We start from the raw sequence: 17,983 nt of genomic DNA, 5'->3' as shown, positions 1-17,983 counted from the left end.
CAGCAGGAGTTTGTGAGTGGTCCTGCTGAGAACAATGACACTGGAGCGCGCGTGCATGAGACGACTCCATGTTTTTCTTTCAGTGTTTGAATGAATACAACGTCGCTGGTTGGAATATTATTGCTATTTTACGAGAATAATAGCATAACAATTGATTTTAAACAGTGTTTGACATGCTTCGAAGTACGGTAATGGAATATTTTGATTTTTTTTGTCACGAAACGCACCTGCGCGTCACCCTTCGGATAGTGACTTGAACGCACGAACAAAACGGAGCTATTTGGATATAACTATGGATTATTTGGAACCAAAACAACATTTGTTGTTGAAGTAGAAGTCCTGGGAGTGCATTCTGACGAAGAACAGCAAAGGTAATCCAATTTTTCTTATAGTAAATCTGAGTTTGGTGAGTGCTAAACCTGCTGGGTGTCAAAATAGCTAGCCATGATGACCGGGCTATGTACTCAGAATATTGCAAAATGTGCTTTCACCGAAAAGCTATTTTAAAATCTGACATAGCGATTGCATAAAGGAGTTCTGTATCTATAATTCTTAAAATAATTATGTTTTTTGTCAACGTTTATTGTGAGTAAATTCACCGGAAGTGTTCGGTGGGTATGCTAGTTCTGAACATCACATGCTAATGTAAAAAGCTGGTTTCTGATATAAATATGAACTTGATTGAACAAAACATGCATGTATTGTATAACATAATGTCCTAGGAGTGTCATCTGATGAAGATCATCAAAGGTTAGTGCTGCATTTAGCTGTGGTTTGGGTTTTTGTGATATATATGCTTGCTTTGAAAATGGCTGTGTGAATATTTTTTGCTGGGTACTCTCCTGACATAATTTGTTTTTCTTTCGCTGTAAAGCCTTTTTGAAATCGGACAATGTGGTTAGATAAAGGAGAGTCTTGTCTTTTAAAATGGTGTAAAATAGTCATATGTTTGAGAAATTGAAGTTTTTGCACGCTATATGGATATTTCTGAGACGTTTCGCTAGCGGAACGTCTGTCCCTAACAGGTTAACCTTTCTAGGGTAGGTGGGACGAAATCATCCCGCACTATTCAACAGCCAGTGACACATCAGAGCGCCAAATGTAAAACCACAAAATGTCATAAATCAAAGTTCTCAAACATAGGACTATTTTACACCATTTGAAAGATAAGACTCGTTTATCTAACCACATTGTTCGATTTCAAAAAGGCTTTACAGCGAAAGCAAAACATTAGATTATGTTAGGAGAGTACATAGCCAGAAATAACCACACAGCCATTTTTCAAGCAAGCATATATGTCACAAAAACCAAAAACACAGCTAAATGCAGCACTAACCTTTGATCTTCATCAGATGACACTCCTAGGACATGATGTTATACAATACATGCATGTTTTGTTCAATCAAGTTCATATTTATATCAAAAACCAGCTTTTTACATTAGCATGTGACGTTCAGAACTAGCATTCCCACCGAACACTTCCGGTGAATTTACTTAATTACTCACGATTAACGTTCACAAAATACATAACAATTATTTTAAGAATTATAGATACAGAACTCCTTTATGCAATTGCGCTGTCAGATTTTAAAATAGCTTTTCGGTGAAAGCACATTTTGCAATATTATGAGTAGATAGCCCGGCCATCACGGCTAGCTAATTTGACACCCACCAAGTTTGGCCCTCACCAAACTCAGATTTACTATAAGAAAAATTGGATTACCTTTGCTTTTCTTCTTCAGAATGCACTCCCAGGACTTCTACTTCAACAACAAATGTTGTTTTGGTTCGAAATAATCCATAGTTATATTGAAATAGCTCCGTTTTGTTCGTGCGTTCAGGTCACAAGCCGAAGGGTGACGCGCGAGCGCATTTCGTGACAAAAAATGTCAAAATATTTCATTACCGTACTTCGAAGCATGTCAAACGCTGTTTAAAATCAATTTTGATGAGACTTTTCTCGTAAAATAGCGATAATATTCCAACCGGGCGACGTTGACCGGGTGACGTCATTCAACGACTGAAAGAACAAAATGGAGAATTCACATGAACGCGCATCTCCAGTGTCACTGTCCCCAGGCAGGCCAGTAACAAACTCTGCTGCTGTTCTTTGCCCAGAGACCGCAGACATCTCATTCCACTTTCTGGCGCCTTCTGAGAGCCAATGGAAGCCTTAGAAAATGTCACGTTACAGCACAGATGCTGAGAGGCTACAGAAGGACAATAAATTGTCAGACAGGGCACTTCCTGTATGGAATCTTGTCAGGTTTTGGCCTGCCATATGAGTTCTGTTATACTCACAGACACCAAGTTTTAGAAACTTGAGTGTTTTCTATCCAAATCTACTGATTATATGCATATTCTAGTTTCTGGGCAGGAGTAGTAACCAGATTAAATCGGGCACGTTTTTTTATCCGGCCGTGCAAATACTGCCCCCTAGCCCCAACAGGTTAACATGAGTCTTCAATATTCACAGGTAAGAAGTTTTAGGTTGTAGTTATTGTAGCAATTATAGGACTATTTCTCTCTATACGATTTGTATTTCATATACCTTTGACTATTGGATGTTCTTATAGGCACTTTAGTATTGCCAGTGTAACAGTATAGCTTCCGTCCCTCTCCTCGCTCCTACCTGGGCTCGAACCAGGAACACATTGACAACAGCCACCCTCGAAGCAGCGTTACCCATGCAGACCAAGGGGAATAACTACTCCAAGTCTCAGAGCGAGTGACGTTTGAAACGCTATTAGCGTGCACCCAGCTAACTAGCTAGCCATTTCACATCGGTTACACCAGGCTAATCTCGGGAGTTGATAGGCTTGAAGTCATAAACAGCGCAATGCTTGAAGCACAGCTGGCAAACGCACGAAAGTGCTGTTTGAATGAATGCTTACAAGCCTGCTGCTGCCTACCATCACTCAGTCAGACTGCTCTATCAAATCATAGACTTAATTATAACATAATAACACATAGAAATACGAGCCTTAGGTCATTAACCTGTTAGGGCTAGGGGGCAGCATTTGCACGTCTAGATAAAAAAAATGTACCCGATTTAATCTGGTTACTAATCCTACCCAGTAACTAGAATATGCATATACTTATTATATATGGATAGAAAACACTCTAAAGTTTCCAAAACTGTTTGAATGGTGTCTGTGAGTATAACAGAACTCATTTGGCAGGCAAAACCCTGAGACATTTTCTGACAGGAAGTGGATACCTGATGTGTTGTATTGACTTTAAACCTATCCCATTGAAAAACACAGGGGTTTAGGAATATTTTGGCACTTCCTATTGCTTCCACTAGATGTCACCAGCCTTTACAAAGTGTTTTGAGTCTTCTGGAGGGAGATCTGACCGAACAAGAGCCATGGAACGGTGATGTCCCATTAGACACCTGGCGCGCTACTTCATGTTGGGTACCCTCGTTCCAATACGTTATAAAAGAGTATGCATTCGTCCACCTTGAATATTATTCATGTTCTGGTTAAAAAAGGCCCTAATGATTTATGCTATACAACGTTTGACATGTTTGAACGAACGGAAATATATTTTTTCCCCTCGTTCATGACGAGAAGTCCGGCTGGCTTACATCATGTGCTAACGAGACGGAGATTTTTGGACATAAATGATGAGCTTTTTTGAACAAAACTACATTCGTTATGGACCTGTGATACCTGGAAGTGACATCTGATGAAGAGAATCAAAGGTAATGGATTATTTACATAGTATTTTCGATTTTAGATCTCCCCAACATGACGTCTAGTCTGTATCGCAACGCGTATTTTTCTGGGCGCAGTGCTCAGATTATTGCAAAGTGTGATTTCCCAGTAAGGTTATTTTTAAATCTGGCAAGTTGATTGCGTTCAAGAGATGTAAATCTATAATTCTTTAAATGACAATATAATATTTTACCAATGTTTTCTAATTTTAATTATTTAATTTCTGACGCTGACTTGACTGCCGGTTATTGGAGGGAAACGATTTCCTCAACATCAATGCCATAGTAAAACGCTGTTTTTGTATATAAATATGAACTTGATAGAACTAAAAATGCATGCATTGTCTAACATAATGTCCTAGGAGTGTCATCTGATGGAGATTGTAAAAGGTTAGTGCATCATTTTAGCTGGTTTTATGGTTTTGGTGACCCTGTCTTTGACTTGACAAAACATTACACACAACTCTTGTAAATGTACTGTCCTAACATACTCTAAATTTATGCTTTCGCCGTAAAACCTTTTTGAAATCGTAAAACGTGGTTAGATTAAGGAGATGTTTATCTTTCAAATGGTGTAACATAGTTGTATTTTTGAAAAATTTGAATTTTGACATTTATTTGGATTCAAATTTGCCGCTCTTGAAATGCACCTGCTGTTGATGGAGTGCACCACGAGTGGCACGCTAGCGTCCCACCTAGCCCATAGAGGTTAATATGGTCGAATCTCGAAAACAAATCGTTTTTCCTGTCAGTGAAATACGGAACCGTTACGTATTTTATCTAACGGGTGGCAATCCTAAGTCTAAATATTCCTGTTACATTGCACAACCTTCAATGTTATGTCATAATTACGTAAAATTCTGGCAAATTAGTTCGCAACGAGCCAGGCGGCCCAAACTGTTCCATATACCCTGAGTCTGCGTGCAATGAACGCAAGAGAAGTAACACAATTTCATCTGGTTAATAATGCCTGCTAACCTGGATTTCTTTTAGCTAAATATGCAGTTTTAAAAATATATACTTCTGTCAATTGATTAAATGGTTAGGTACAGTCGTGCAACGATTGTGCTTTTTTTTCGAAAAATTGGATTACCTTTGCTTTTCTTCATCAGAATGCACTCCCAGGACTTCTACTTCAACAACAAATGTTGTTTTGGTTCGAAATAATCCCTAGTTATATCCAAATAGCGGCGTTTTGTTCGCGCGTTCAAGACACTATCCGAAGGGTAACGAAGGGTGACGCGCCGGCGCGTATCGGGACCAAAAAAATTCAACATATTCCATTACCGTACTTCGAAGCATGTCAAACGCTGTTTAAAATCAATTTTTATGCGATTTGTCTCGTAAAATAGCGATAATATTCCGACCCGGGAGACTGAAAATGTAAAATGGACTCTTCATGTGCACGCGCGCACCCGTCTCATTGTTCTCAGATCGACCACTATCCAAATGCGCTACTGTTTTTCAGCCAGGGACTGCAGAGTCATCATTCAATGTTCTGGCGCCTTCTGAGAGCCTATGGGAGCCTTAGAAAGTGTCACGTTACAGCAGAGATGCTCTGTTTTCAATAAAGAGGCTAAAGAAGGCCAAGAAATGGTCAGAGAGGGCACTTCCTGTTTGGAATCTTCTCAGGTTTTGGCCTGCCATATGAGTTCTGTTATACTCAGTCACCATTCAAACAGTTTTAGAAACTTTAGGGTGTTTTCTATCCAAATCAAACAATTATATGCATATTCTAGTTTCTGGGCAGGAGTAATAAACAGATTAAATCGGGTATGTTTTTTTTATCCGGCCCCCTATCCATAACAGGTTAACTGACTTGTCTAGTTAAATAAAGGTGTTAAAAAAAATCGGCGTCCAAAAATACCGATTTTACGATTGTTATGAAAACTTGAAATCGGCCCTAATTAATCGGTCGACCTCTATTTTCTATCCAAATCTACCAATTATATGCATATCCTAGCTTCTGGGCCTGAGTAGCAGGCAGTTTATTTTGGGCACACTTTTCACCTGGAAGTCAAAATACTGCCTCCTATCCCAAAGAAGTTAACCTCTCTAGGGTCGGTGGGACGAAATCTGGAATTACATCATTCAGCTTTTTCCCGGGTTCTGAGAGCCTATGGGAGCTGTAGGAAGTGTCACGTTACAGCAAAGATCCTCAGTTTTCAATAAAGAGAGTCAAGAAGAACAAGAACTTGTCAGACAGGCCACTTCCTGTAAGGAATCTTCTCAGGTTTTTGCCTGCCATATGAGTTCTGTTATACTCAGACACCATTCAAACAGTTTTAGAAACTTTAGGGTGTTTTCTATCCAAAGCCAATAATTATATGCATATTCTAGTTACTGGGCAGGAGTAGTAACCAGATTAAATCGGGTACGTTTTTTATCCAGCCGTGCAAATACTGCCCCCTATCCCCAACAGGTTAAGAAAGCTCATGAAATATTCATTTTATACGCATTTAACTTATTTTTGGGGTGTAGGCACAAAACTACCTTCATACTTCCATTCATTTTATTTTTTTTAACAGGTGCTTGTTACCTTCAGATGATTCCCGTGACTCTTGTGGTCATAGAACAACACGGAGAGTCTCCCCTTTCCATAGAGGGGTCATAGTAGTTTGTAGGTCAAACCGTTCGGACGCTATATATGTTTTCGTGAGAAGACCGATTTTTTTTGGGATGACATGGTGTGACAAACACCAGTGTGTCAATTGACTAGGAGGCTAACATTCCTCTTACTAATTCAAGGACTTCTGTGTGGACCTGTACTAACTGCCCCTGAAACTCTTCTGGCTTCCCCTCTTCCCTCTGCTAGATAGTGAGCCAGTGATTCGCCATGTCGGCCAAAGCCATCTCAGAGCAGACGGGGAAGGAGTTCCTCTACAAGCACATCTGCACCTCGGCGGCTGTGCAGAACCGCTTCCGCTACGCCAATGTCACCTCGGAGACGGACTGGGACCGCTTGACGCAGGACCACCCATGGCTGCTCACTGAGGTACAATAAAATAGTATTGTCCTCCAGCAAGGACATTGATCTCACCTTTTTGTACATGGACAAATAATCACACAGTGCTAGGTAGTGATGCACTTATGACATTTTTGGCCGATACCGATATCCAATATTTTCCTTGCCCAAAAAAACGATACCGATTTATAATTTTCCTAGTCTGACTAGGGCCCCATGGCTAAATGCAGTGGTTCAGATGTTGATAGAAATTCGGTAGCGTTTTCCTTCAGATTTCCTCAGAATATACACGGCAGTGACGATGACCGAAGAACATTGTCTTGTGAGGTAATGCAGGTATTCCAGATTGGGAGACCAAAGTGACTTGAGTTCCTGTATGTTACAACAATGGCACAATTAGTTATTTGTCATGAAACAACAAACCCTTCAGCTTTTCTTTTTCCTGGAAATGTCTTTCCTGTCCCGTGCGATGGACTTGGGCAGTATATCCGAGAGAGCGTTGATTCCGTAAAACGGATTATATTACAGTCCCTGATCTCTCTCTGGAAGGAGGTCCTCGCCCTGAGCTTGTCTACATTATTGTGAAGGGACTGAACGTTAGTGAGCAATATACTCTGAAGCGGTGGATGGTATGCACGCCGTCTGACTAGGGCCCCACTTTTAACTCTTCTCGTGCATCAGCGTTTTGGTGCAGCCACCGGGATGTATAGAACTGCCTCAAAGTTCAAACAAAGGATCCAGGTCAGGGAAGTCGAATTTCTGGTGAGTGACTGCCAATCTAATATCCCAAAGTTATTCTCGGCTGTAGGTACAAGAAATGTTCTGAGCAAATGGTGTAAGGAAGAAAAAATCCTGCGAAATTGGCTAGAAGCTAGAAACAGGGCATCTTAAACTATCGAGTGCTATTTTCCTCAAATGATTTTGGCTTAGTTTTGTTTGCTTGCCATTATACTTTTGAGCATTCCGATAGGGTTGTCACGAAACCATTATCACACAACCAATATTTTTACAATCAACGGGTTAACGTTAGACAATCCAGGCGCAATAGACAGAAACGATTCACCTGTGTGCTGTTGTCATGCTAACGTTGGTGTTGTCCATTCTCCCTACAGCGATTGGTGGTGAAGCCAGACCAGCTGATCAAGTGCAGAGGGAAGCTGGGCCTGGTGGGTGTTGACCTGGACCTGGTGGGCGTGCAGGAGTGGCTCAAGCCCCGCCTCATGAGGGAGACCACCGTGAGTTGATTGGCTGCTCACTGTGTTTTTCTCTCTTCTTGCTCTTTCTCTTTCTGTATGCCTGCATGCATGATCCAGTGTGAAGTTTCCCCTAGTTAGAGCTAGGATCAGCTTTCCCTTCCTCGATCCTAAGTTTAACCAAACTGACCCCAGATTAGCATGTAAAATCAACTTCATCCTACTCATCCCTCAACTTTATAAACAGAAACTCTGCTGCCAGGTTCCCTCTTTTTTTTCCTTGTCCTGAATCCAATTAGCTGCAGCCAATTTGACACTGGTGGAAGTGGGTACCTGCTGCAGGAGTTAGAAAGTTACAGCTGTGGAGTTTTTGTACACCTACTATACAGCTTTGATGTTTGCAGATTTTTTTTTTTAAAGCAATTTGACTTCAGTCTATAGGCCTAGCCATTGTAGTGCTTAGTGTAGCCTTCCTTTATATTGTGCCAGGATGGTCTACTCAATAACACTTGCCACTGTTTTACAGGGAGACCTGGCATGGAGCCATCTCCATTTTGCTTCCTTCTGTTCGTTCAGATCTCCAATCAGGAATGGAACTAGGCCTGCTTTTCTTATCTAGCTGTCTATCAGAGGTAGTAGTGAGATGGCGGTGCTTGAGGGAACAATGCCCTCTGCTCATTGGCAGGTTCCCCTGCCCCAACAGTGTGCCGTTCTGGGCTTGTTAATGCGGTGAATGTGTGGCATGCAGACAGGTGCCCCTGCAGGGGCTACTAATCCACATCACACTGCTCATCCCAGCTCAACCACAAGTTATGCAATATGCCTCCTAGTTAGTCAAAGAGGCCCTCATACACTGTACTTTCAGACGGTTAGTCAGTCTCTCATTAGTTGTGTCCTCTCCCCATGTTCCTTGTGCTTCACATTGTGACTACCGTATTGTCAAACTGCGGTCAACTGTGGTCTACAGACTCTTTGTCCACAGAGTCCAGACCATAGGCCTTCCTCTCTTCACCTAAAGAGTAAAGGAGAGGCACAAGACTTTCAAAGTCCTTACAATGAGCCTGACTGATTTAACTTGGAGGGAGCGAGTTAGGGAGACCAGGTTTTAGAGACCCGAGTTGTATACTCTTAGAACAAAATGGAATAAAACTGTTTTCCTATGGCAGCGATCTTCTACTAGGTTCAGCTGTGGCCGGGTAACTTTTTTTCTTGAACTGTTGGTCAGGGGGCTGGAACAAAGTTACACATCATTTGTAGACTGCAAATTGACCCCAAGAAGCCCAAACGGATATGTTTGACTAAAACATAATCATTTTAAACTTCGCTTACATTTGTATACGGTCACATATATATCTCTCTATTATGCGTGGGAATCTTTTGCAACAGATTTCCAAAATAAAAATCACTTGGAGCTGATTTGCTCGTGTTTTTAGTCTGTCCAACAATGAAAAAAACTTGGGTGGGCCAAATACAATCACCTGTGGACCACCAGTTGGGGAACCGTGTCCTACGGTGTGCACTAATAAATACAATCCTGGTTGGTCATCTGCGGCATGTTCACCATGTGCCAGGCAGTACTTGTTCATGAGCATACAGCGTGCAAACATAGGGAGCTGAGGTTGCCATCTGTCTCTCCACTGCCAGGACCGGAGGGCTCCGAGTTATGTTTAGAACCCCTGATGCAAGGGGTCAGAGGGTATGTAATGCCAATGTCAGGAGGCTAGTACGGCCAAAACAACCTTATTAGGTCTGTCGTGGAAATTCAGTACTGAGAGAGACTTGGTCATTTCTGCAATAATGAAGCCGTCAATCCAACTGTCTTGACTATCGGACCGAGTGCTTGAATCATACAGAGAATACCGGGTCTATATATACCAAACCTAAAAATGCTTCAACCATGGCTGGCAAGCATGCAGATTGGGCACCATAACCCACCCTGGGTTCATCCAGTCGTTTATCTGCATGGGGTGGGTGGGTATTTTACTCCTCCAAGCTAAGTTTCACAGAAAGATGAGACACTGAGGCATTGTTCTAAACTCTTCCAGGCTGTCTCTATCTCGGGTCACACACACCCTACATCCTGTCCATGGAATACATCTCCCTCAGTGCACCGCTGATCATAGAATGGAATGTGGCTGTAACGTTTTATCACCCTCTAGTAAAACCCATTTCCTTGACGCCCAGACTAGCTGCAGGAAGCGAAAGTGGTCACCATAAAAACTCAGCCTTAGCAGGCCAGTCTTACTCTTAGTTAAATATATAATCGTTTACTATTAATATCAAACAAATAAGGTATGTAATTTTTCTATCATAGGTCCAGTGCTCTTTTCCATTTTACTGCACTTCTTTTTTCTAGTGCCAGCTTTTCAGCAGAATGGATCATTAATAGCATTTTTCTGCAGAATAGAGCATTTTTGCAAAATCATTATTTTCCAACATTGATTGTTGCTTTTCCACAGTGCTCCATAATGTGAAACTACCATTTCCTCAGACATCTTCATATCCCTTTGCCAAATAATAATACTAAACTAAATGTTGAATTAATCTATTTTACTGTTTCTCACCAGGTGGCAAAAGCGAAAGGCATCCTGAAGAACTTTCTCATTGAACCGTTTGTTGCACATACACAGGTAATTTGTGTGAGGTTGTCTTAAATATCCTACCTATGAGGTGGGGTAGGTGTATAGTAGGCAAGTAACCATGCTAACAGTTTGTGTGTGTGCGTTCACGTGCCCATATCCATATACAAAGTGTTCAGACCCCTTGACTTTTTCCACATTTGGTTACTTTACAGCCTTATTCTAAAATGGATGAAATAAAAAATAAATCTACACTCAATACCCCACAATGACAAACGAAAACAGGTTTTTAGAAACATTTGCAAGTTTATTAAAAATAAAAAACAAACATGCATTATTTATGTAAGTATTCAGACCCTTTGCTTCAATTTTAGAATAAGGCTTTAATGTAATGAAATTAGGAAAAAGTGACGGTTTCTGAATCATGTCCAATCAATTGAATTTAACACTGGTGGACTCCAATGAAGTTTTAGAAACATCTCAAGGATGATCATAGGAAACAGGATGCACCTGAGCTCAATTTCGAGTCTCATAGCAAGGGTCTGAATACTTATGTAAATAAGGTATTTCTGTTTTTATTTGTAATAAACATGCAAACATTTCTTAAGCTGTTTTTCGCTTTGTCATTATGGGGTATTGTGTGTATATTGATGAGGGGATTTTTTTTTATTTAATCAATTTTAGAATAAGGCTGTAAAGTAACCTAATCTTAAAGTGTATTTGGAAAGCATTCAGACCCTTTCCCTTTTTCCACCTGTGTTAAATTCAATTGATTGGACATGATTTGGAAAGGCACACACCTGTCTATGTAAGGTCCCACAGTTGACAGTGCATGTCAGAGCAAAAACCAAGCCATGAGGTCGAAGGAACTCTCCATAGAGCTCCGAGCCAGGATTGTGTGGAGGCACAGATCTGGGGAAAGGTACCAAAACATTTCTTCAGCATTGAAGGTGCCCAAGAACACAGTGGCCTCCATGCTTAAATGGATGAAGTTTGGAACCACCGAGACTCTTCCTAGAGCTGGCTACCCGGCCAAACTGAGCAATCGGGGACAAGGGCCTTGGTCACTCTGATAGAGCAAAAACCACGCCTCAATGATGCTTCAACATAGTATTGAGTAAAGGGTCTGAATATGTATGTAAATGTGAGATTTCAGGTTTTTTTGTTTATACATTTGTTTTTTCTTTTTCGTCATGGGGTATTGTGTGTAGATTGAGGGGGGAAATCTATTTAATCCATTTTAGAATAAGGCTGTAACATAAGAAAATGTGGAAAAAGTAAAGGGGTCTGAATAGTTTCTGAATGCACTGTAATATAACTGTCATAACAATCTACCTCTGCTCCCTCTAACTTTTACTCCCTCCCTTACTACCCCCCTGCTCCCTTTGTGCTCCGCAGGAGGAGGAGTTCTACATATGCATCTATGCCACCCGAGAGGGCGACCACGTGCTCTTCCACCACGAGGGAGGCGTTGATGTGGGTGACGTGGACGCCAAGGCCCAGAGGCTGCTGGTGGGAGTGGACGACAAGCTGAGCGAGGACTCTGTCAAGGAGCAGCTCTTCATGCATGTCCCAGACGACAAGAAAGAGTAAGTGACCGAGAGCCGTAGGTCAGGGGTGTCAAACTCAATCACTGGAGGGCAGTGTCTGATGGTTTTTGTTATTTCCTTTTAGTTCCCAGTTCAAACCTAGACAACTAGGTGAGGGTAGTTTCTAACAAATCAATTACCTTAAATAATCAATCACATGCATGGGAGGTGTGAAAACCCACAGACACTCAGCCCTCACGGATTTGAGTTTGACACCCCTGCTTTAAAGCAAAAGTTATACAGGGGTTACAGAGTTGAGCGTCCAGATACCTGACGCTCAACTGCCAATGCCACAAAAAATGAGGGAGGTTGATTTTGCATTTTTGGGGGCTTGCATTGAGAAAGTATGTCCTTTGCCCAGCCCTTGCTTTCAGCTGCAGGCATACATCCACTGAAACCTCCTTAGTCACAAACCCTTTAAAATGTTTCAGTAGAACGATTTACCTGCAATGCTCATCACCAAGCCATTTCACTTTCTGTGTTACGAAATGTAGTTTCAAAGTTTGTTGGACCGCATCTTTTAGCAATACCAAGGGACTCGCAGGTCTACTCTGACTTGAATATGAAGGACTGACTACAATTCTAGGTATTGAGACGCCCTGATGAAAGCGTTAACCGATATGCATTGGTTTATTTTAATAATGACTTACTAATTAGCCCACACATGAAAGGCTTTTTCTTTCAAACCCACACTGGACTTTGATTTTTCTTATGCCACTAACGTTTGCTTTTCACTTACAATGCTAGGTACTTGGGATTTGACTGACTTGAGGTTTAGTGATTTCACTACATCACTTTGTGATATTATGGTGTCCCCCTCAACATTCTGTGGTGAACTAGTGGGAGTACTTTTTATGTAACCTTTAACTAGGCAAGTCAGTTAAGAACAAATTATTATTTACAATTACGGCCTACGCCAGCCAAACCCGGACGACGCTGGGCCAATTATGCGCCGCCCTATAGGACTCCTAATCACGGCCGGCTGTGATACAGCTTGGAATCGAACCAGGGTTTCTGTAGTGACGCCTCAAGCACTGAGATGCAGTGACTTAGACCGTCGTGCCACTCGGGAGCCCATACTTAACATTTCCTGCTGTGTCTGGTCTCCACTTTCCCACCCATGACAAAAAGAGTAACTCAATTACACACCTCTGTTATTTATAGTGTTTATAGGCAATGCACTCCCCATTAGGCTGGACAGTGGACACAGTGAAATTAACTTTGATACGTCCCAATCTGCACCGCTATTCCCTAAGTAGTGCACTATATATAGGGCATTGAGTGCCATTTAGGACTCATCCAAGGTCATTGCTCTGTATCCACAATATAGTGCACTACTTTTGACCGAGGGGCCCAGGTCAAAAGTAGTGCACTATGTTGGGAATAGGGTGCCATTTGAGATGATTGTATTGTCGATGTGTGGAGTAGCTCATTGTTTCACCCTGAGGGGTTCCCGAAGTTTAAGTGATGACTGTCTAGTATTCTGTAAACTCATTGTGTGCATACCAAATGGCACAGTATTCCATATGTAGTGCGCTACTTTTGACTAGGGCGGATTGGGCTCTTCAGAAGTAGTGCACTATATAGGGGCCTCATTCAACTCTGGACCTCAAAGCCAGTTTGCTTTTTTATTTGTTTTATTCTTCCCCTCTAATCAGGCATTGATTTACATTTACATTTAAGTCATTTAGCAGACGCTCTTATCCAGAGCGACTTACAAATTGGTGCATTCACCTTATAATATCCAGTGGAACAACCACTTTACAATAGTGCATCTAAATCTTTTAAGGGGGGGGTTAGAAGGATTACTTTATCCTATCCCAGGTATTCCTTAAAGAGGTAGGGTTTCAGGTGTCTCCGGAAGGTGGTGATTGACTCCGCTGTCCTGGCGTCGTGAGGGAGCTTGTTCCACCATTGGGGTGCCAGAGCAGCGAACAGTTTTGACTGGGCTGAGCGGGAACTGTGCTTCCTCAGAGGTAGGGAGGCGAGCAGGCCAGAGGTGGATGAACGCAGTGCCCTTGTTTGGGTGTAGGGCCTGATCAGAGCCTGAAGGTACGGAGGTGCCGTTCCCCTCACAGCTCCATAGGCAAGCACCATGGTCTTGTAGCGGATGCGAGCTTCAACTGGAAGCCAGTGGAGAGAGCGGAGGAGCGGGTTGACGTGAGAGAACTTGGGAAGGTTGAACACCAGACGGGCTGCGGCGTTCTGGATGAGTTGTAGGGGTTTAATGGCACAGGCAGGGAGCCCAGCCAACAACGAGTTGCAGTAATCCAGACGGGAGATGACAAGTGCCTGGATTAGGACCTGCGCCGCTTCCTGTGTGAGGCAGGGTCGTACTCTGCGAATGTTGTAGAGCATGAACCTACAGGATCGGGTCACCGCCTTGATGTTAGTGGAGAACGACAGGGTGTTGTCCAGGGTCACGCCGAGGCTCTTAGCACTCTGGGAGGAGGACACAAGGGAGTTGTCAACCGTGATGGCGAGATCATGGAACGGGCAGTCCTTCCCCGGGAGGAAGAGCAGCTCCGTCTTGCCGAGGTTCAGCTTGAGGTGGTGATCCATCATCCACACTGATATGTCTGCCAGACATGCAGAGATGCGATTCGCCACCTGGTTGTCAGAAGGGGGAAAGGAGAAGATTAATTGTGTGTCATCTGCATAGCAATGATATGAGACCATGTGAGGATATGACAGAGCCAAGTGACTTGGTGTATAGCGAGAATAGGAGTGGGCCTAGAACAGAGCCCTGGGGGACACCAGTGGTGAGAGCACGTGGTTCGGAGACAGATTCTCGCCACGCCACCTGGTAGGAGCGACCTGTCAGGTAGGACGCAATCCAAGCGTGGGCCGCGCCGGAGATGCCCAGCTCGGAGAGGGTGGAGAGGAGGATCTGATGGTTCACGGTATCAAAGGCAGCAGATAGGTCTAGAAGGATGAGAGCAGAGGAGAGAGAGTTAGCTTTAGCAGTGCGGAGAGCCTCCGTGACACAGAGAAGAGCAGTCTCAGTTGAATGCCCAGTCTTGAAACCTGACTGATTAGGATCAAGAAGTTCATTCTGAGAGAGATAGCAAGAGAGCTGGCCAAGGACGGCACGTTCAAGAGTTTTGGAGAGAAAGGAAAGAAGGGATACTGGTCTGTAGTTGTTGACATCGGAGGGATCGAGTGTAGGTTTTTTCAGAAGGGGTGCAACTCTCGCTCTCTTGAAGACGGAAGGGACGTAGCCAGCGGTCAAGGATGAGTTGATGAGCGAGGTGAGGTAGGGGAGAAGGTCTCCGGAAATGGTCTGGAGAAGAGAGGAGGGGATAGGGTCAAGTGGGCAGGTTGTTGGGCGGCCGGCCGTCACAAGACGCGAGATTTCATCTGGAGAGAGAGGGGAGAAAGAGGTCAAAGCACAGGGTAGGGCAGTGTGAGCAGGACCAGCGGTGTCGTTTGACTTAGCAAACGAGGATCGGATGTCGTCAACCTTCTTTTCAAAATGGTTGACGAAGTCATCCGCAGAGAGGGAGGAGGGGGGGGGGGAGGGGGAGGAGGATTCAGGAGGGAGGAGAAGGTAGCAAAGAGCTTCCTAGTGTAGACCTGGAACACCAGGTGGGTGCAATTAATTATCAGGTAGGATAGAACCGGCAGGCTCCGGACCTTGTAGGGTAAGACTTGAATACCCCTGATTTTATGGGGATTAGAGTGCCATTTGGGACACAAGCATTCTAACCATTACATGGCAATGGGGAGTAATTTTTATTTCCTACTAACATTTTAGTTTATTATTAAACCCTTTTTAAAACTCCAATTTAAAGAGACTTCTTGTGTACAGTTTCCCATGTGGTCTTATATGCAGTTTTCCAAGATAGCTCTCCTCTGATCTAAACTTTTGATGTTTGTTGTATGCAGGGTCCTGGTCAGTTTTGTTGTGGGTCTCTTTAACCTGTATGAGGACCTTTACTTCACTTACCTGGAGATCAACCCACTGGGTAAGTCCACTTGTTTTACTTGGATGTTTAACTAAGGATGCTATCTCTGTATGGTTCTGATCCTGGAGCTTTTGGTACTAGGGCTGGGAATTGCCCGAGACCTCACGATACGATATTATCGCAATACTTAGGTGCCAATAAGTTATGCATTGCAATTCGATGTTTCAAACATACTGCTCACCATATGCCTGCTGCAGCGGGACAAGCGAGAGCCATGAGAATTAGTTTTGATCAGTCATGGAAATAAAATTGCTGAAAACAAAGTTGCTCCCTATTTAAAAAGAGATGGAGAACAAGCTACAGTGCCTTCAAAAAGTATTCATACCCCATGACTTATTCCACATTTTGTTGTTAGTGAATTCAAAATAGATATTTTTTTTTCTCTCTCACCCATAATACCCCACCCCATAATGATGGTGAAAACATGTTTTTAGAAATGTAAGCAAATTTTATTTATTGAAAAAGAAATGCCGAAATCTCATTTACATAAGTAAATACTTTGTAGACGCACTTTCTAGGTTAGTCTCTAACAGCTTTCCACACCTGGATTGTGCAACATTTGCCCATTTTTATTATTTTCAAAATGCTTCAAGCTCTGTCATATTTGGTTGTTTATCATTGCTAGATAACCATTTTCAGGTCTTGCAAAATATTTAAGCAGATTTGTCAACTGTAGCTCGGCCACTCAGGAACATTTATGATCTTCTTGGTAAGCAGCTCCAGTGTATATTTGGCCTTGTTTTAGGTTATTGTCCTGCTGAAAGGTGAATTAATCTCTCTGTCTGGTGGAAAGCAGACTGAACCAGTTTTTCCTCTAGGATTTTGCCTGTGCTTAGCTCCATTCCGTTAATTTATTTTATTCTGAAAAACTCCCCAAGCATATCCATAACATGATGCAGCCACCACTATGCTTGACAATATGGAGAGTGGTACTCAGTAATGTGTTGTATGTTTGGGGCAAATCCAATAACACTTTGAATTCAGGACTAAATAGTTAATTTCTTTGCCACATTTTTTGCAGTATTACTTTAGTGCTTGTTGAAAACAGAATTAATGTTTTGGAATACTTTTATTCTGTACAGGCTTCCTCCTTTTCACTCTGTCAATTACGTTAGTATTGTGGAGTACTTACGATGTTGTTGATCCATCTTCAGTTTTTCATAGCCATTAAACTTGAACTGTTTTTAAGTCCCCATTGGCCTCATGGTGAAATCCCAGAGCGGTTTCCTTCCTTTCGAGGTACTGAGTTAGGAAGGACGCCTGTATCTTTGTAGTGACTGGGTTTATTAATACACCATCCAAAGTGTAATTGCCTCACCATGCTCAAAGGGATATTCAATGTCTTTAAAAAAAAAAAATTCTATGTGTGGTTTACAGAGATGAGGTAGTCATTCAAAAATCATGTTTTAAACACTGTTGTCCATGCAACTTCTTAAGTTCCTTATTAAGCACATTTTTGTCCTGAACTTTCCATGACAAAGGGGTTGAATACTTATTGACTCAAGAGATTTCAGCTTTTGATTTGTAAAAATTTGATGAACATAATTCCACTTTGACCTTATGTGTAGCCCAGTGATGACAAATCTCAATTTAGTCTTAATTTAAAATGGATTCACACAGTGAAATGTGGAGAATGCCAAGGGGTGTGAATACTTTGAAGGCACTATATTTAGGAAAAATACAGGAACTTTGGTGCAAGTACAGCAAATTAGCACACACATATTGTCGATACAATATATTGGCATATAATATCCCGATATGTAACTATCATTTTTTTTACTGTAGTTTCCCGTTCTGCGTTAAAAAGTATATGAAATGCAAATGTAATCTGGACCTGCTTGAAATATGTTAAAATGCCTTAAAGCCAGGCTTTTACAACCAAGCTCCCACACCAATGGCTCAGCAGTACCTCTCACTTTGAATTCCTCAATGCAAATCAGCTGTCGTCTTTAACTCTCCATTGATGTA

The 17,983-nt window shown here is 42.3% G+C and overlaps 1 protein-coding gene across 4 annotated transcripts in view; it reads left to right on the top strand.

Moving 5' to 3' along the window:
- Positions 1-17,983, top strand: part of LOC106589258 (ATP-citrate synthase) — a 127,298-nt gene that overhangs the window by 1,964 nt on the left and 107,351 nt on the right. For 3 of the 4 annotated variants that reach the window (XR_006762624.2, XM_014178975.3, XM_014178973.3), the window contains exons 2-6: positions 6,537-6,716; positions 7,799-7,921; positions 10,447-10,509; positions 11,857-12,047; positions 15,936-16,015. Coding sequence is in view for 3 of the 4 variants with exons in the window: in XM_014178975.3 (XP_014034450.1) it covers positions 6,558-6,716; positions 7,799-7,921; positions 10,447-10,509; positions 11,857-12,047; positions 15,936-16,015 (616 nt within the window). In the remaining variant the exon portion in view is untranslated. The remainder of the gene's footprint in view (positions 1-6,536; positions 6,717-7,798; positions 7,922-10,446; positions 10,510-11,856; positions 12,048-15,935; positions 16,016-17,983) is intronic. The other variant, XM_014178974.3, reaches the window with a different exon arrangement.

The sequence above is a fragment of the Salmo salar genome, chromosome 28 (assembly GCF_965601325.2).
Source record: "Salmo salar chromosome 28, fSalSal1, whole genome shotgun sequence".
Taxonomy (NCBI): Eukaryota; Metazoa; Chordata; class Actinopteri; order Salmoniformes; family Salmonidae; genus Salmo; species Salmo salar.
This window is presented reverse-complemented; position numbering and strand designations above follow the sequence as displayed.